Source organism: Diadema antillarum, unplaced genomic scaffold (assembly GCF_040938485.1).
Source record: "Diadema antillarum isolate AM-2024a unplaced genomic scaffold, OU_Dant_1.0 scf00000003, whole genome shotgun sequence".
Lineage (NCBI taxonomy): Eukaryota > Metazoa > Echinodermata > Echinoidea > Diadematoida > Diadematidae > Diadema > Diadema antillarum.
This window is the reverse complement of record NW_027270892.1, coordinates 3,892,115-3,912,352: the sequence shown is the minus strand read 5'-3', so window position 1 is coordinate 3,912,352 and position 20,238 is coordinate 3,892,115. Positions and strand designations below refer to the sequence as shown.

The 20,238-nt window shown below is 43.6% G+C and overlaps 1 protein-coding gene across 1 annotated transcript in view; it reads right to left on the bottom strand.

The window, feature by feature from the left end:
• LOC139736427 (DNA repair endonuclease XPF-like) overlaps positions 1-20,238 on the bottom strand; it is a 39,604-nt gene that overhangs the window by 6,040 nt on the left and 13,326 nt on the right. Inside the window, exons 14-19 of the mRNA XM_071647212.1 lie at positions 19,387-19,532; positions 16,988-17,083; positions 16,853-16,930; positions 15,713-15,834; positions 14,193-14,286; positions 100-237 (exon numbers count right to left, since the gene is read on the bottom strand). Coding sequence (XP_071503313.1) covers positions 100-237; positions 14,193-14,286; positions 15,713-15,834; positions 16,853-16,930; positions 16,988-17,083; positions 19,387-19,532 — 674 coding nt within the window. The remainder of the gene's footprint in view (positions 1-99; positions 238-14,192; positions 14,287-15,712; positions 15,835-16,852; positions 16,931-16,987; positions 17,084-19,386; positions 19,533-20,238) is intronic.

The window sequence follows — 20,238 nt, the reverse complement described above, 5'->3', positions numbered from 1 at the left end:
AATGTGAAATTACAAGTCTCTTAATAGCAATCACACAAACGTAAACACAAAAAGGTTCTCTATCTATATTTCTCTGCACTCTCCTGACCTTACACTCACCGATTTCTCCTTGATGAGATTTTCAAAGGCCTCCTTCTCGTGTCTGAGAGAAGTGAGGTATTTCTGCTCCTCCGTGGATCCAGAGTACATCAGGAAGTAGACCCTGAGGGGAAGGTCTGGACGACAAGCCTTGAACACCTGCGGGCAACGGGGGCCGGGTGGTGGGGGAATTGGAAGGAACAAATTGAAAAACAAAACAAATGCAGAATAGATGGTAGATTCTGTCAGGATGAAACATGTATTTCCTTAGGTTTCCAAGCATGTATTGATAGATCACGATAGTTGTTGTTTTTTTTTTTATTACAGAGAACAGTGTAAGCTTAGATCAATGGAAGTATAACAGCCAAGATATGGTGGGTTTGAAAATTTGCGTAGTTGTTTGTTTATCGTATGCAAATTAGTAGACCATAGGTAAACAGCTGACACGCGACCACATTCCGTGCGCCGTGGTCTGTATAGGACGTACTGTAGTGTCGTACATTCGGCATGTGAGGTTATGCATTTTATATACAACTGTAGTTGGGAGATTGGTAAGGTAGACGTGCGGGGAAAGAGATAGAGCTGAGGGGAGAGAATAAGCAGGAAGCATGGACGACCACGATAGGCAAGTCAGCTCTCATCATGGACAATGACCGTGACGCTCGTTGTGCTAACGGTTTACCAGTGGAGGTCGGTGAGCTCTCATCAAAGACAATGATCGTGACGCTCGTCGTGCTGTGCTGAGGGTTTAGCAGTGGAGGTCGACGATCTGGATCCGGCTGGCGAAGGACGGACGATGTCGAGACGTTTTGTGGGGACATCTTGCGAACACAGACAGTGCTGTATTGGACGTGTGGTGTATTAGAGGCTGCGTGTATTGGTATAGCCAATGCAGACGTCGACTACAGTATCTAAGTTGAGTGCTCACACTAATGATAATTTTTATGTGATTGCATAGACTTAATGCCAAGCTCCTTCACAAGGCATCATTACCCTGTTGTAGAATTTACACATGAGTAAATAAACAAAGTGGTGTTAAACGGTCAGTCAAACATTGATTTGTGTGCACGTGAATTCAATCGTGTTTACATCATGGGCCTATTAAGTTTTAGTGTGGCTGTGTAGCGATAACGGTAGTTATTATTGCTATTAGTAGATGAACTAGCAGGTCTAAAAAAAAATAAAACCACAGAGTGACAAGGTACTAGGTCACTATGTGACAATTTTGGAGGTCCCACCGAGACCTGCTAACGTTAGATCTATGTATTGTTAGGTGGTGTAAGACACAGCCATAGGCTGGTAAAGAAAATTAAAGGCTTCCTTATCATGTGGTTGATTTAAGGTGCTATGTAGTTGAGCATGGTATTGTATGCAGTGTATGCATGTATTAAGGTGTGTACTGGTTAAGAGTACTGTAGACCTGGTTGAGGTTGTGTCAAATTCGCAGTTAAAAGTCTGAGCGGAGTATTCAGTGAATTGTTGTGAATTGGGAGTGGATTTTTCTCCTGGTTGATGTTCTTTTGGTTGGCTGTTGTTGGATGATACGATGGCAACTCCAGAACAAATTAGAGACTTTGCCACCCTTGGTAGGGAACTTGGTTACTCCGGTGGAGAGTTGAATAGTTTCGTGAATGCTCGTTGTGATGAGGCTGCAGAGAAAATGCGGGCTGAGGAAAGAGCCAAGGTCCGGGAACATGAAATGAAAATGGCTGAAATGAGATCGACAAATTCCAGTACGCATGTGGATTTGAGTGGTTTGCACTTGAAAATAGGCAAGTTTGACGAGAATCGGGATAGGTTCGATGCCTATATCAACAAGTTTGAGTTGTTTGCTGACAGTCAGAAGATCCCTACTGAATTCAAGGCCTTATATCTGATTTCAAATCTGAGTGGCAAAGCCCTTGAAGTGGTGAACAGAATGGAGCCTGCTGATAGAGATGATTATGCAAGAGTCAAACAGGAGTTGATGGTGCATTTTCAGTTGACTGAAGAAGGGTATCGCAGGAAGTTTAGGACTGCACGGCCAGAGAAAGGAGAAAGGCCACATCATTTTGCGACGAGGCTCAGAGGGTATCTGGTGCAGTGGATTGAGTTGTCAGGGATCGATGAAGAGTATGATAAGTTGTTTGATCTAGTCCTACGGGAACAATTTTTGAATAATTGTTCAAAGGAAGTGGTGGCATTTTTGAAAGAAAGGGATTGTGATTCAATGGAGGCGGTCAGTAAGAATGCTGATGTGTATGTAAATGCACATGGGGTGCACACATTTGGACAGCAATCAAAGACATCTGATCAGAATCAGAAATGGAGAGGTTCAAAGCCCTCACAAGGTGGTGTGAAAAACACACCAGGCAGTCCGAAACCCCCACAGCGCCCATTTGAAGTGAGGGGAAGGAATCAGCCATCACAGGGTAAGAAGACCCAGTATGGGGCTGGGCGCGGAGATGGCCCGAGGGGTTGTTATCAGTGTGGGAGTCCTACACATTTGAAGAGGGATTGTCCCATGGTGCGTGTGAAATCAGCTCAAGCAATGGTTGGTACAGAGGTGCTAACTGAAGGATCAGAAATGACACGGTCAAACATGGATGCTAGCACGCCGTCAGCTGGCAGTCCAGGAAACTCAATAGGTAGTTTGAGGTCAAATGACGGGGGTGGCAAACAGCCACAGGCAACAGGGCAATCAGCTGCGTGCATGCCTGTTGGAAATCATGTGCCCTTGGACGGGTATCAGAAAGTTGAAAAGCTGGGAATGGCTTACGGACAAGTAAGTGCGATGATGAATCGTATGCCAGTTGTTTCAGGCAGGTTATATCCTGGTGAAGTTCCAATTTCAGTACTCCGTGACACAGGATGCAGTACATGTGTTGTTAAGTCCAGACTGGTTGAGAGACATCAGCTGACTGGGAAGTGTCAAACAGTGAGGTTGATTGATGGAACAGTCAAGCAATTTCCAGTCGCCAAGGTAGAGTTAGACTCCCCATATTTTTCAGGTGAGATTAAAGCATTGTGTATGCCGGATTGCTTGTGTGAAGTGATTGTTGGGAATGTCACTGGTGCACGTGAGCCCAATGATCCAGATTTGAAGTGGGTGCCCAGAGGGGGCAAAGCATTGAGTGACGATGCTGATCAGGAGGATGATGGTGGTAGATACGTCATTGGAGATGGTGAGCAAATTGTAGATACCAAGGTTGATGGCGTTGATAAGGAAGAGGTTGACAATCTTTCTGAGGTGAAAGAAGATGATCCACAGGTGATGGCAGTCGAAACCCGATCTCAGAAGGAAGACCAGGTGTTGGGCGAGACAGAGTGTTCAGTCAGGAATGATGACAGTGGAGTGTCAACTGTCATGGCTGTGGAGACACGGACCCAAAAAGCACGCAGTGCAAAACCCAAGAAGGGGTTAGTTGTGGTCGATTCGGTCAAAGTCGCAGATCCGCCAGAGTTTCGTCAGAAACAGAAAGATGACCCCACTCTTCGAGCATCGTGGAATAAGGTTGGTGTGACTGATAATTCCAGGTATCTGTTCCGGGTAGATCAGGGGTGCCTATTGAGGCAGGAAAGAGATCCGGAAAACCCGACAGAGGGGATTGGCCCAAAACTTGTTGTGGTGCCAAAGGCATATCGTGCTGATATCATGCATTTGGCACATGAGTCATTGTTTGGCGGTCACTTAGGGATCAACAACACATTGTCAAAGGTAAAGACACAGTTCTTTTGGCCGGGCATGTATGAAGACATTGCCAATTTCTGCCGATCATGTGATGTATGTCAGAAGACCATCAGCAAAGGCAAAGTGCCAAAGGTGGAGTTAGGTAGACTACCAACAATCGAGGTACCATTTCAGCGTATCGCCATCGATTTGATGGGGCCGTTCACTCCCTCTGAACGTGGTCACACCTACATATTGACAATTGTAGATTATGCCACGAGGTATACGGAAGCGATTCCGTTGAAGTCAATAATGACAGTCGATGTCGCAGAAGCACTGGTGACAGTGTACAGTCGAGTGGGTATACCGCAAGAGGTTATGTCTGACCTAGGACCCCAATTTGTCTCTGACTTGATGAAAGAAGTCTGCCGGTTATTGTCAATCAAGCAGTTGACGAGTTCCCGATACCATCCCATGTGCAACGGGCTAGTGGAACAGTATAATGCTGTGGTGAAATCGTCTTTGAAGCGGTTGTGCACAGAGGAGCCACGCCAATGGGATAGGTATCTTCCTGCCCTTTTGTTTGCTTTGCGAGAGGCACCAAGCTCAAGCCTGGGTTTTTCTCCATTTGAATTACTATATGGTCGTCATGTGAGAGGACCCATGGAGGTTTTGAGAGAGCTGTTGACAAACGATGCTGTCGAGCCAGAAAGAAAGAGTGAGTATGAGTATGTCATCGAGTTGAGAAAGAGACTTGTTGAGTCATGGCAGATGGCACAGGAAAATTTGAAGCAGTCGGCAAAGCGGTACAAGACCTACTATGATCAAGGTGCGAAGAAACGGAAGTTGAAGATCGGAGACAAAGTCTTGGTGTTACTGCCGACGGAGCAAAACAAGCTCTTGGTCAAATGGAAAGGGCCATATGAGGTGGTCGGTGCCAAGTATGACTATGACTACGTAGTGGATGTAGATGGCATGAAAAAGACATTCCACATAAACTTGCTCAAGCGATACTTCAGCAGGGTAGCAGAGGAAGAAACTGCTGGAAGTTGTTACGAGGTGTGCCATGATGGTGGTGTAGATGAGTTGTGGAGTGACGAAGGCATGGAAAGCAACGATGATGTGTTCACTGAGATACCAGAGATGCCTTGTCCGATTCAGAGAGAGTTCGTTGAGGATGTACAGCTGGATGTTTCCCTAGACGAGGTGAAACAAGAGCAGATCAGACGATTACTGTGCGAGTATCAGGATGTGTTCACAGATGTACCAAAGAAGTCAAGTATTGCAGAGTGCAAGATACACTTGACCACAGACGAACCGGTGCGGTCACCACCATACCGCGTACCCCAAGCGTTGCAAGGTGAAATCCAGAAGGAGGTTGAGATGATGATGAAATTGGGTGTTATTGAACCATCTGACTCTCCCTATGGTCATCCGATTGTGATGGTAAAGAAACCGGATGGAACCAACCGTTTCTGTATCGATTTTCGGCGCCTTAATAAGGTTACGGTTTTCGATCCTGAGCCGATGCCGGTGCAGCAAGACTTGTTTGCGTCACTTGCAAAGAGCAAGTATTTCAGTAAATTGGACTTATCAAAGGGATACTGGCAGCTCCCTTTGAGAGACTCAGACAAGGCCAAGACAGCGTTTCTGACACCGATAGGACAATTCCAATTCAGATACATGCCATTTGGACTTGTCACAGCGGGGGCCCAATTCACGAAGATGATGAGAAAGCTGCTATTGGGTGTTCCCAATGTGGTGACCTATATTGACGATGTGTTGGTGCACACAAACTCGTGGGAGGAACATGTGGCCACACTCTCAGCCGTGTTGAGTAGACTGCGGGAGGCCAACTTGGCAGCTCGACCAACCAAGTGTGCGCTGGGATTTCAGTCCATAGAGTTCCTTGGCCATGAGGTGAGTGAGGGGATCCTACAGACAAGCGAACGTCTCACAAAGAAGATTGCTGAGGCCCCAAGACCGGTGACCAAGAAGCAGGTCAGATCCTTCCTAGGCCTTACCGGCTATTACCGGGATTTTATACCCAACTATGCCGATGTGGCATTGCCCCTCACAAATCTCACGAAGAAGGGAAGTCCCGAGAAGGTGAAGTGGGGAGAAGGCGAAGAACAAGCATTCCTCGGATTGAAGAAGAGCTTGATCAAGCCACCCATTCTGCACCTACCCGATGAGACCAAGGTATTCAAGCTGAAGGTCGATGCCTCAGACACTGGCCTCGGTGCTGTTCTAATGCAAGAACGGGATGGCGAAGACTTCCCAGTGGCTTACGCAAGTCGGAAACTCCTCCCGAGGGAATGTCGTTATGCCACTATCGAGAAGGAGTGTCTTGCGATTGTTTGGGCCATTCGCAAGTTCGAGTTCTATCTGTGTGGCCGGTCTTTCGAAGTACACACAGATCACAAGCCGTTAACGTACATACAGGCGAAGAAAATGCACAACAAAAGAATCATGCGATGGTGCATGAGCCTACAGGAGCACAGGTTCAGGCTCGTCTCTGTAAAGGGCAAAGACAATGTGGCTGCAGATGCCATGAGCCGCCTAGTGTGAACCTACAACACAGAGTAGACGGTCAAATTCAAATGGAACATAGTAAAGCCAAAATAACAAATTCTGACAAACCATTTTTTTTTTTATACAGTGTTTATTGCATATATTTGACGTCAGTACAGTATTATAAGATTTTTCTTCATGTTACAAAGATGCATTATTATGGAAGTCTACTTTAAATGTACAGGCAACATGGTTGGCTGTAGACAGGTGTTAATATGGACATATACATGCAGAAAATTCAATAAGTTCAGTAACTCCTTTGTACACGTTTTGTTTGCTAAGAACAAAATGCACGAAGCAAAGAATATGATGCTTGTTTTTATTTCTGTTATTTCTTTCAGCGTTGCGACAAGACTACACCCGCACTACATCAACGTCGCTATTGATTAGGTGTAGGGCAATCGCGTTGTAGTGTGTAATTATGTACATGTACAGATTGTAGTTTGAGTTGTTATTGCATATGTAATTACATAGCTTGAGTTATTATCCAACTATTACTGGATACTACTATACAGGATCATATAGGTGATAATTCAGAGTTGAGGAGTGAGATAGGTTTAATGTCTCTCCTTAGACACCAGATCTTCAGACAGTCGAGAGGTTGCAAGGTTAGCATTGATACTCTGTAATTCTATGGGGCATCATTGACACACATACATGTATTATCCAAATCTCAAACTTATGTATGCATAGTCACGCAAAGCATGATGTGCAGTGTGGAAAAAAAAAAAAATCATGCTGTTCGTAGAATTGTTTTATGATTATTATGTAAGTTTAATAAGTCTGTTTGAACTTGGAATGTGTCACTCTTTTATTACCAAAAAAAAAAAAGGGAAATTGGTTTTGTTTGTTTTGGAAAGTTTTATTGTAGTTTTAATAATTTTGGCATTAATTAAAGAGAAGTTGTGATATTTGAGAGTTTCTGGTGGTTTATTAAACATCTACACAAGTGCATATAATGTGACTGATTCAAAACGATAGGCACAGTGGTGATCAGTGTATGTTGCAAGTGTTTATCAATTACATCAGTTTTAGGTGAAACCGATTAGAATTATGTGCTACACATGTGAAGTACATAGAGAACACACTTTATGCAAGCTTATTGTTTGCTTAGTCAGTAGTAGTGAAATCATTGTTTGTCATTAGGTAATGTTTCAGAAAGGAATTAGAACTGGTATGTACAAGGTGTAATTGCTTGATGCACAGGGTTGCATATAATTGTAGGGTATATGGTTGGTTTTTGTTATAGTTTAATAAAGGTGATTTTTAGTTGCTAGGTTTTTCTTTGTGTAGAACATAACTGTTATACTGTACATGTATATGCCAGTGTTTTATAAGGAAAATACATTTTTGTTGTTGGTGTTGTTGATATAATTAAGATTTCCCCTTGAATTATATCTTAAGGTGGGGGATATATATTGTCAGGATGAAACATGTATTTCCTTAGGTTTCCAAGCATGTATTGATAGATCACGATAGTTGTTGTTTTTTTTTTTATTACAGAGAACAGTGTAAGCTTAGATCAATGGAAGTATAACAGCCAAGATATGGTGGGTTTGAAAATTTGCGTAGTTGTTTGTTTATCGTATGCAAATTAGTAGACCATAGGTAAACAGCTGACACGCGACCACATTCCGTGCGCCGTGGTCTGTATAGGACGTACTGTAGTGTCGTACATTCGGCATGTGAGGTTATGCATTTTATATACAACTGTAGTTGGGAGATTGGTAAGGTAGACGTGCGGGGAAAGAGATAGAGCTGAGGGGAGAGAATAAGCAGGAAGCATGGACGACCACGATAGGCAAGTCAGCTCTCATCATGGACAATGACCGTGACGCTCGTCGTGCTGTGCTGAGGGTTTAGCAGTGGAGGTCGACGATCTGGATCCGGCTGGCGAAGGACGGACGATGTCGAGACGTTTTGTGGGGACATCTTGCGAACACAGACAGTGCTGTATTGGACGTGTGGTGTATTAGAGGCTGCGTGTATTGGTATAGCCAATGCAGACGTCGACTACAGTATCTAAGTTGAGTGCTCACACTAATGATAATTTTTATGTGATTGCATAGACTTAATGCCAAGCTCCTTCACAAGGCATCATTACCCTGTTGTAGAATTTACACATGAGTAAATAAACAAAGTGGTGTTAAACGGTCAGTCAAACATTGATTTGTGTGCACGTGAATTCAATCGTGTTTACATCATGGGCCTATTAAGTTTTAGTGAGGCTGTGTAGCGATAACGGTAGTTATTATTGCTATTAGTAGATGAACTAGCAGGTCTAAAAAAAAAAAACCACAGAGTGACAAGGTACTAGGTCACTATGTGACAGATTCGACTGTCAGACCTAAACGCAGATCGGAATATATCACTACAGTGTATATTTTGTTTAATACCCTACCACTACATGAAAGGCAATTATATGATATGCAAGAACTTTCACTCAACAATTAAAAGAAATCATGCATGTTGTCTATCACAGTATGACTTCATTTCGGATGCAAATTTAAGGGGTTGTACTATTATCTAGTATTAAGAACTTACTTTACATTACTTTATGAGGTAATCACAGAAAATGTATAGTGCAATGTCTTTCATAAACTCTTTGCAGACAAAATGGAAGATTAAACGAGAACTTACCGTTTGAAGTTTAATATTAATTTTATGAGTAATTGGAGGGTGAGATTACGTCATATATGAGATCCCGCTAGTGCGCGCGCCACTCAATATTAGAAGCAAGAATGTGACCACTGATGTAGGAAGATAACGAGAGATTAAGTTACCGTTTGAAATTTGGGGGAGGGCGAGGTGGGACGTAATCTCACCCTCCAATTACTCATAAAATTAATATTAAACTTCAAACGGTAAGTTCTCGTTTAATCTTCCATTTTATATCGTAATTTCGTTAGAGATTACGTCATATATGAGATTTCAAAGCCAGTGGTTACATTCTCGAGGCAACCCCCCCGAAAAGGGGTAGGAAGCATACCTTACAAGAGGTTCCATTGCAAATCTCATTCAGGTTGAATGCTGCAGAGATATTGTGTCTCCAAGAGTTCACAAGTTCAGGCAGTTCAAGACATGTCTGCCCAAATCTTAGGGCTTCACAGTCTATTTTTTGATAATTGTTTCTACAAAGGTTTTCTCAGCAGGACAGGGCTTGTTGTAGTACTTGCGAAAGGTTCTTTCGTTGGCCCAACCGGCTTGCGCAAGTATTTTAGATACTGGGAAATTTCCCTTATTGGCTGCGGAGGTAGACGCTGCCCGAGTAGAGTGCGCCTTGTAGATCTCTGTATCAATACCCGCAGCCTCCAAAACCTCCTTAATCCAGCGAGCGATTGTTTGAGATGATACCCTGTGATACGGTTTCTTGTAGCTAACAAAAAGGTACCGTTCACTAGCTCTGATTCTGCGGGTCCTGCTGATGTATTCCTGCAAGTACCTGACTACACAAAGTCTCCTGTCTGGCGGGTATGCCTGGAGCTTGACACTGTGTGAGTAATTTCCAGGCTTGCTCTGTTTTAGGAGATCATGAAGGTGAAAGGTGACTGCATTATCTCTTAACACCATACCATCCAAGCTTAGATAGTGTAATGATTGAATCCTTTGTGCTGAGATTAATGCAATAATCACACACAATTTAAGCGTCAATTTTTTCAGGTCCAAAATGTGCGCTGGGGACCAAGAACGAAGAAAATTGAAAACAAGGTTAACGTCCCACATTTCCATGTATCTAGGCTTGGGTGGGCGTAGCTGAAAGACTCCCTTCATAAACCTCTGGATAAAGGGATGGTTTCCAACTGTAAACATAGTATCTCGAAGAATCACAAATGAAGATAGAGCACTCCGTGCTAAGTTTATGACACTGTAACCTGCCCCTTTATCGAAGAAAATGTCACTCAGGAATTCCAGGATAGCTTGAACATCCGAGTACAAGTAGTTGCTGCATTTTTTGTCACAAAATGCTTTCCATTTGTTTATGTACACTGCATACTGTTTTTTAGTCCCTTTTCTCCAAGAGGAGGCCATTACAGCAGTTATACGTGCATTCAATCCCGCATCTCTGAAGGGCTTGCACAGAACCTGCAAGCAAGAAGATCAATCTGAGTGTTTAGTGGGTGAGGAGTGTTAGAAACTGGCAATGTTAGTAAGGATTCACTCCTATGAATAACAAGTGGTTCCTCATTCATCATCCTGTTTAGGAGAGGAAACCATGGCTGGCTTGGCCATTTTGGGACTACTAGTATCCCAGTTGCATTATCAGATTTGATTTTTTGAATGCACTTAGCAACTAAGCAGAAAGGAGGAAATGCGTAAAAGTACCACTTTCCCCAATCGAGAGTAAAGGCATCAACAGCCTTGGCATGTGGGTCGGGCAACCATGTGACATAGTTCTCTACCTGCTTGTTATTCTCGTCTGGAGGCAAATAGGTCTATTTCTGGTGTCCCAAAACGTGAAGTTATTTCTTGGAAAACTGTGCGGTCAAGCATCCATTCTGTGCGGTCATTGAAAATTCTAGACATGCGGTCTGCCTCCACATTCAGCTTTCCTGGCAAGTGTGCTGCAGTGACCCAAATTTTACGAGTTTCGCACCACTGCCAAATCTCTCGGGCTGCCCGATCACAGTCAAGGGATTTAATGCCTCCCATGTTGTTAATGTACGCAACAGCAGTACTGTTATCTAGCCGTAACAAAACATGAATGTTTTGTGAATTAGAACAGAAGGACTTGAGTCCCATGCCAGCAGCCAGGGTCTCCAGATAATTAATCTTATTCTCCCTGGCTTTTTGCAGCTCGTCTTCATTCCATCTACCCCCTGTATGGGTGGTATGATCAGATGCCCCCCTGCCTTTGCCACTGGCATCCGTGCACAATTCGAGCATAGGTTTAGGGTGTCGTAAGGGTGAGAAAGTAGACTGCACATTGTCTGTCCACCATTGCAGCTCTTGTTTTGCTTCCAAAGATAGGCTCATTTTTCTGTCAAAATGCCCCTTATTCATTTTGAGTGCTTTGATTTTGTCCCTTTCTAAAGCCCTGTAATAGAGCTGTCCATACTGGACTGCGGGAAATGATGCTACCATTTTCCCGATAATTCTAGCCACCTGCCTGATACTGGGGTTTGCCATTTGCATAAGTTCATTGCACAAGGACTGTATTTCCTCTGATTTGTTATCAGGCAGTCGAATTGTCATGGCCCGAGTATTGAGAATGAAACCAAGAAATTGTATTTCTTGAGTGGGGCATAGTACTGATTTTTCTGGGTGTACCAAGAACCCAAGTTGTGCAAGGATGCTAGTGGTTTCAAAAACCGTTTGCAATGTTTGATTCTCACTTTCTCCAATAATGAGTACATCGTCAAGGTATCCAATTACTACATGCCCTTGCTCTCTCAGTAATGTAAATACAGGTTTCAGTAGTTTAGTGAATAACCTTGGCGCCGTGCTCAGGCCATTAGGCAGTACTTTGAATTGCCAAAGTTGATTTTTCCAGGAGAACTTTAAGAACTTCCTGTGTGTTGGGTGCACAGGTACTGTATAGTACGCGTCCCGAAGGTCGACTGAAGCTAAGAAGCTATTTTCTGAAATGAGTTCAATAGCAGTATGGATATTTTCCATCTTAAAATGCTGGTACTGGAGATATTTGTTGAGATCAGACAGGTCTAGGATAACGCGTGTACCCCCGTCTTTTTTAGGCCGTGTAAAAATATTAGACACGAATTCTCCAGTTTCCATCTGGCACGGTTCGATTACTCCCTTGTCATGGAGTTTAGAAATTTCAAGATCAATATCAGCCTCTTCGGCTTTATTACACCGAAAAAGGTAAGGGGGTTTAGTTCTAGATGGTGCACCCATCTCTTTACTGAATTCAAGCCTGTAGCCACTTACAGCATAGCACATGTGGGTCTGAAGTAATTTTGCGCCACTTTGGGAGGAATTGCTTCAGTCGACCTCCTACCATAGGTTCTACATTATTATGACATAGCTTTGCATAATCACTAGAATCAGATGTCATGTTTACCTCGTCAGTTGAACTGGAGGTTATCGTGCTCTCTTCATCCCTGAGCCCTGCTTGCTGCCGCAGTGCGGTTGGTGCTGGCTGGGATGTGTGAAGGTGTGGGGAGCCGACGGCTTCCCCCTCCCCTTGGGGCGCTGGCCTAAAAAAGCATGGCTGGTAGCTCCAGTCCACGGTCCTTTTGCACCTGTAGGCCTAGTGACATCACTTGTACTTGCACGAGAAGTAGTCCAGCCCGCGTCGCGGTACTGTTGGGGCAAATTTGAGCTTCCTGATGTAATCTTGCTCCTGCCCTTGCCATATGCACTCCTGCCATAGTCATATGGGCTGAAACGCTGCTTTTTGTATTGTCTGCTATGCTCACTCCTGAGGACACCCTCAGTTGCTTTTTGTTCATCTCTTATGTCTTTCATTTGCCTTCCCAGGTCGTCACCAAAAAGGAATTTGGAGACCGGGGTAGAGGGCTTGCAGAGATGCTGGAATTGATAACCAATGTCTGGTTTCATGAATTCCTTACGCAAGGAATTTAGCTCGAAATTCGCACTGCACAGAAGTGCTAGTGCATCTTGTTGCTGTTCAGTGATATCCTGTGCCGACACTGTATGTATGTAGGCATTGATGCCTCTCGTGAGATTCTTTTGGAGTCTCTGAAATTTGAGGTCTCGTGTCTTTGAAAAGGCAGGTAGCCCATTCCAGATTCTTTGGTTGACTTTCGGCACATCCACCAGCTCACAGTTGCTGGGAATGGGGTATTTAGTGATCGTTTCATCTACCACTTTGGGCTCGAGCTGGTGGGTCAGAAGGTAGGCTGTAGACTTAGCAATTTCTGGGTCAATGGGGGGACCAACTTCCTCAGCCACAGCAAATTTGGCTGCAATGTTTGGCACTTTCTCCACTACAGAAGGGGGAACTTCGCCTTCTTCAATATCAAATTTGTCATCACGACTATCCCCTTGACCTGGTTGGATAATCACAGAGTTTTCATCCATATCTCGGCCCAGAAATGGTGCCGCATATTCATCATCATAATGGCAGTCAGTATCTGCCGAGTCTGAAGGGGAGTATTCAGAACGAGTCCTGATACTCTTTCCATTGCCAAAGCAGACACCACCGCCTTCACGGGCTGGTGTCTGCTTTGCCGACTGTGCCTCCACAAATTGAACAACCACAGCTAATTGGCCTTCAAGCTTGCCGAGTCTATCTTCCAAAGTTGAAACTTTAGAGGCCAGTTTGGCAGGTGGTTTCACTGTTTTGTTTGCACCGGTACTACCGCTAGGGTTAGCACTGCTTGTTGTAGTAGTACTATTACTAGTACCTGCCTTGCCGGCTCTAGTAGGCGTTTTACCTTTGGCTGTCGCAGTTTTCTGCTTGCACTCTTGTGCGTGCTGGTCTCCGCGACCCCCGCCGGTGGCTGCCGGGGACGCGACTGCTGTCAGCAGCGGTGGTGCGGCTGCGCCGCCCACGTTTGGAACGTTGGTCGAAGACATAAATTCCGTTGCTGTTCAGCTGAAGAATGATCGTTAAAACCAGAAAAAACCTGGCAAAACCTCCCGTAGAGGTAACTTTCGCTATTACGTCGATCCAACTCGAACGAAAACTTGAATATTCAAGTGCAATTCCGGCGAATTTTCCGAGCACAGAAATTCGCGTGTTAGCAAGATGGCGGCGACTAACGAATTGAGTGGCGCGCGCACTAGCGGGATCTCATATATGACGTAATCTCTCACGAAATTACGATATAAAATATGACTGTTACTTGCAGATTTGTTGTTGTTGTTTTTCCTCTGTGGAAAAATGTTCTCTTGGTGATACTATGGTGATAACTTGTCTGAAAACTTATTTGATCTAAACATTTTGTTTTCTTCAAACCACACCTACCTCAAGCTGCCTGACAAACTGTATCTCAGCATCGTAAAGGATGACATAGCGGGGCTCCAACTCATGCAGGGTTTTGGACAGGCTGTATGGGTCTCTGGAGTGTGGGAGAAACAGTCAGAAAACACTGCAAGATACATACAACATGGAAATCAATGTGTGGGTCTATGGAAGATGAAATGTGCAGAAGTGCATGCAAGAAATACAACATGGTGAGACTATGGCATGTCTTCAATAAAGTTTTTGTGCTCCAACAAAAGTATCATTAATGATAACAAACAACTGCTATAGGATACAGGAATAATACAGCTATTTAGAGCCCTTTTTTTTCTACAAAAAATTACCTTCAGGTAGTTAAAAGTCACATGATCATCATGGCATAATCTCAAGAACCCCTAAGAGAATTTGAGCCAGTGGTCATTAACTATCTGAGTTGTGTATGATGAAAATCTGCATTACTGACTGAATTTTCAACTAACTACAAAAATTTGTTTTCACTGACGAAACACTCTTGGTTCTTGTCACCTACATCTAAAATACATGCCTTTATCTTGGCTGCTTTTATCTAGGCTCCCATAATGGTTTGTCCCTTAATCACGACGTACAGATCTTTATCTTTGTGGAGTCTATCCAGAGACTCCAAACCCAAGCATCTCTTAAACACATTCTCCCGCCTGGCCTCCCTAGCAAACTGGAGACTCCGGTCATGTGAACATGCACATGAGTGCCACATCCCGCCAAGGCCAGACCAGTTTCAGGGCCCTGGAAGCTCAAAGGTTATATATGCTTTCTGGTGCTACTGCTAACCTTACTTTTGAACGTATATATCACAAAACTGAAGTTGGGCATGCGAGAGCTAAATTTTAAGCGGGAGAAAACACATCTTGTTTAACTCTTTATATGCCATGGTGGAAACCACCTGTGTGCCACATTACTCTGAGACACCAACGTAGTCATGCTTTGATAAAGCATTCTGTTTTTTTAAATCCATGTAATTGCTATAGATTTATGTTAATCCAGGCATATAGTGAGCAAAGTTGTAGAGAAAATGTCAAGCTTTGCTCTGATGTAAATTGTATGACAAATGTATGATTGTTTTTCTTTGAAATGACCAGTAGCTACATTACTGAAAGGGCATGACTTTTGCACACAAAACAGTGGCAAAAACTTACATTTACATGCAAATCCAGTAGTGAACACCGCTTGATAGTCAATCACTACATAGAATGCACGCTATATGTAAGAGGAACGGAAGCACAAGGACCACTGTACTGTGGCAATTGGTGATTTATCGATCGGTTTGAGCGAGTTTGTGCGTTTGAGCAGAATATGCGATGTTGGCATGCCGTCGACTGAGTCGCACGTGCGAACGTGGCACATAAAGAGTTAAGGAGGAGATGCACACAGCAAGAGAGGGAGGAGAATGTAAGATTTCAAGGGGGAGAGTGGGAGATTTTGAGAAACTGGCATCAAAGTGGGAGAGCTGGAGTCTCTGTCTTTCTGTTGGAAAGGGGAAATCTTACTTGCAGCCATGGAGAGGATGTATGACAGTGATGGGTGTGGTTTCTATGTTGTAGTACGCTTCAACCGACGTTATCTCAATGAAGTCGCCATCTTCCTCTGGCTTGCTGCTGGACTCGGTTTCCTGTTGGATGAAGATGTTGCAATGTAAAGGAATACTGGAAAGAGCAGCATCCCAGGTTTCTGAGGATTACCATGTCTTCTACATCCTTGGCATCATAACATCAATCAAGAAAGAACAGGATGTTAACCTGTTGAGGATGAGTCCCGAGTATAATCGGGCAAGTGTCTATGGGAAATGTGTGTTGAAGCAAAATCAGTCTGTCCTTAACAGGTTAACAGACAGATAACTAACTCCATTAATCGTTAAGATGAAGCACATAATTTGTCCATGCATACAATCAATTTTAAATAAATACAGTCATTGGGGATATTCTTGTGGGGTTTAATACAAGATGTGGACTGCTTATCAATTCTAACTATTGCTTCGGCATAATACTCACACTACAAATGTCTACATTTCATGAACAATGAATAAAAACCCATGATCACATGTTCAGCACCTGAATTTAATTGTGCACATTGCAACGGTTAGTACTACAGGTATGATCACAAGTTGACAAGAGACTAATTGCCCTGTCATACGCACAACATTGTTTTGGGTTTGAGTTAAACTACCGTGCAAGCTGAAATTGTCATGGCAGTTTTATTTTTGAAAGTTTCACATATTGCCTTTGGACCATGAAAATAACAACACACAAATATAAGAAAGTGAAAAAAAAGGGCAAAAAAAGTCATTAAAAACAAAATCGAGCAATGCCAGAGCTGGATCCCGTGCAACAAGTAACCACTGTAGTTCTAGCACACTGCGTGGAGGGCCATGACAAGATCTGGGGCATAACATGCTAATGCTAACGATACTTTGAATACAGAGCACAATACTTTCACAGAGAATCACAAAGTAGGAACATTCAGTACTGAGTATTGTTGATTTACCTATTCTTATATATTTTGTGAAAGGTGAGGTAAATGATTACAAGACCCTCTGAACCCCGGAATGACAACACACAGAAATGTCTGACAAGATACATTCACAAACATATCTGCTTGTACTTTATCAGATAATTTCAAACATTCCTTACATCCTCCTCCTCTTCTTCCTCTTCCTCCTCCTTTCCTGCTGTCATCTTCCTCGCCATCTGTGTCAGTGTCAGTTCTTCCTTCTTTTTCCCATCATCGCCGCCCTCCTCTCCTAGTTTTCTCTTCCTTCCCATCACACCTTCCTTCTTTCTCCACAGCCGTCCACCTCTTTCTCGTCCTCGTCCTCCCGTCTCTCTTCCCCTAGTACTGGAGTCGCCCCTTCCTGTCGGCTGCTGTAATCAAATCATAAGATTGGCACTGTCCTAAAGGTGGTACAAATTCATATCATTCATCATGGTGCAGTCAGACATCGAGGGTTTTTATGGCCTAGTCTCATAAATCTCTCGGTGAATTGGAGCCAGTGTCACTCAACGGTGTGAGCTGTGGTGAATATGTGCAATCATCGTTCAAACTCTAGGGCCCGAATTCACGAAGGTGGTACAATTGAAACCATGGTTTGAACCATGGACAAAGACCATAGTTTTGTATTGGGCGCCCAGTGTCGCATGGCCTATTTCATTACAAAATCAGTCATTTCGTCAACGTAATGTTAAAATTTCGTCGACGAAATTGACGAAATGACTGATTTCGTAATGAAATAGGCCATGGGACACTTGGCGCCCCATATAAAACTATGGTCTTTGTCCATGATTTAAACCATGGTTTCAATTGTACCACCTTCGTGAATTCGGGCCCATGAGTGAAAAGCACACTGCGCAAGTTGACATTAACGAGAATTCAGGTGCTACTGTTGCACCTCACACAATCTGAATATTTGTGATTATACAACACCTCAGAATGATGTCGAATTGTGATTGGCCAAGAACATGTCACATGACATTCAATAGAAAATACCTATCAAACTCATTGAGAGTGACAGCCATACAATAGGCCCCTGGCATGGGCCTATTGCATGGCTCGAGGGTACTATAGCATGGCTTCGCGGGGGGCTACTAATGCATGGCCGCTCACAGAGTTCTGTGGCTCACACCCACCCGTAGCAAAGCGCCAGCAAACTACATTGTACGTGCTGGCCGGCTGCGCTGCGCTGCCGGTAAGTCTCACATCACATACCAGGCGCGGCGGAGTACTGGTAACATGGTTAACGTGTACGCGCAGCTACTTTACCTAGCTAGTTGCATGTATCGCGGCCTTTACACCTACTGCTGTGTTTTTACTTTTGACTCTGATCTGCTACGTGGACCACAGTGATCCCAAAATCAAGACTTCATTTCAAGTTGAGAAACCGTAATTTGATTATTTTTCTGTGTTTTTATACAAAATCATTTTCGGAAATAGACAAAGTCTAGACCTACTATTAGATCTACCGACATCTCAGATCGGCCTAACAGTCAGGCCTAACTCGATCTAACGTAAGCGTATAATGGGTATAGACCCTGCGGAGGTTGTGATTCCTGTGACTGTGTGGTCGAATCATGACGAGTGTTTGAAAGCAGTACACAGGGTGGTTTACAATTCTCTGCCTGATTGTTACATTTATTTTTGGGCCTTCCTGAGTTAGCGGTCACTAATTTAGTACTGTGATTGTGGACAAGGTGTTGTATAAAACGAATAATTTATGATTTTGTTCGTGCATTGGGGCACGTAATACCGCACTCGGCGCAAGATTCGCCACTGGTCTATTCAACGCGGCGCTACGCGCCTTGTTGAATAGACCAGTGGCTTATCTCGCGCCTCGTGCGATATTCGTGCCCTATGCACTCACAACTCATAAATTATTCGTATAATAGAACACTGCCATGCTGATGATTGCTAATTACCATGTAAAAGCATGTATGCAGTATAATCAATTGAAAGCTGTCACACAAAACCCGACTGTAAATAATATAAAAATCTGATTTTTTTTAAATTACTTTTTTTACATATATTTTTCACAGCAGGCTAATGTTTCTCTCCAAGAATTGCAGATGAATACAGATTTATATAATTATATGAATAAAATGGCACATGTTTGTCTCGACTTTAAATATCATGAAATCGACAGAGTGACTTTTCCTACTAAATGGCAGTACATGACAATGCTCAAAACAAAGGTATCTTAACACATTCAACTGATCTCCAAATGGAGAGTGCGGGTGGGGCGAAAACGGAGGGATTGGGCATTGGCATATTGTTTACTTAACATGTGGTATCACACGATCTATACATATGGTGCATCATCATGTTGCCTGTATAAAGTCAGAAGTCATGAAAGGAAGCAAAATGCATGTAAAGTCAACTTTGGCAATACAACCTTCACAGTTTTCTAATCTTTAATTCGCCAAATAAAAAAACTTTCTTGTAATGAAGTAGGACAAATCATACATCAATTTAAAGCGTGATATCTGGCAAATTCGTATCAGTCAAAAATCGAAACACAATTTTCCTGACATTACATAGCTTTCATGATGACACATCATATATGTGTATGTGTGCTCGTGTGTGTGTGGGGGGGGGGGGGGGGGGGGGGGGGAGGGCGGGGGGATTTGGTGAAGGGAATCTGATATGATTACAGGCCAGAGTGACATGATGGTACCTTTGTGGCAGTGAACATCTGCCCCTGACCCAGTGTCTTCAGGTACAGTCTGTGCAGTAGTGAGTAGGATCCGTCAATTAGGTACTCCTTGAGCTGTGAGCTAGTCCGGTCATCACTGGCACAGATCAACACTCTCCCTGCTGGGTCTGTTGGAGAGTCAGCACACAATTCTGAAATATCATGGGCATGCATACATGGCGGATCGGGGGGGGGGGGGGGGGGGGCGCACTGGTGCCCGTGTTAATTTGTTTTCTTTTTTTCTTTTTCTTTGAAAGAAAAAAAAATAAGGGGGCACAACAGGCGTGCACCCTTTAAAACATAGATAAATAAAGTATGCATGAAATGGCATGATGATCAACAAAAACATTTAAAAAAAATCTCCCTATCGTGGGAGGGAGATCACACCCCCCCCCCCCCCCCCTTTGTCTGCTGACTGAAATGGCACTAGAAAATTGAGCTTAAACCTTTCTTTTCTTTCACTTGCCAGCCAATTAAACCCAGAAGTGTTACAAGAAAATTCCTGTTAAGGCCTTTTCCTTTTTTTTTTGCTTGTCAGCTGATGAAATCTGGAAGTGGCACCAGAAATATAAACTGCCCCCCCCCCCCCCCCACTTTCAAAAACACAGTGCTGGCCCTGGCTCGGGCTTGGTCTCTATGCTCCCTTGCCCCCTTGCTCTGTCCATTACTAAGGTGGGATTTGAACCAATGACCCCCTGACTGCAAGACAGGCACCACATCTATTAGACCAACGAGCTTCTGCCCAAGAGCCAGTGATGGCTCTGATCCCTTCTAGCGGTGGGAAGCCTTCTATACTTACATCGTAATGGAAATGTTTACACTGCCTCATACTGT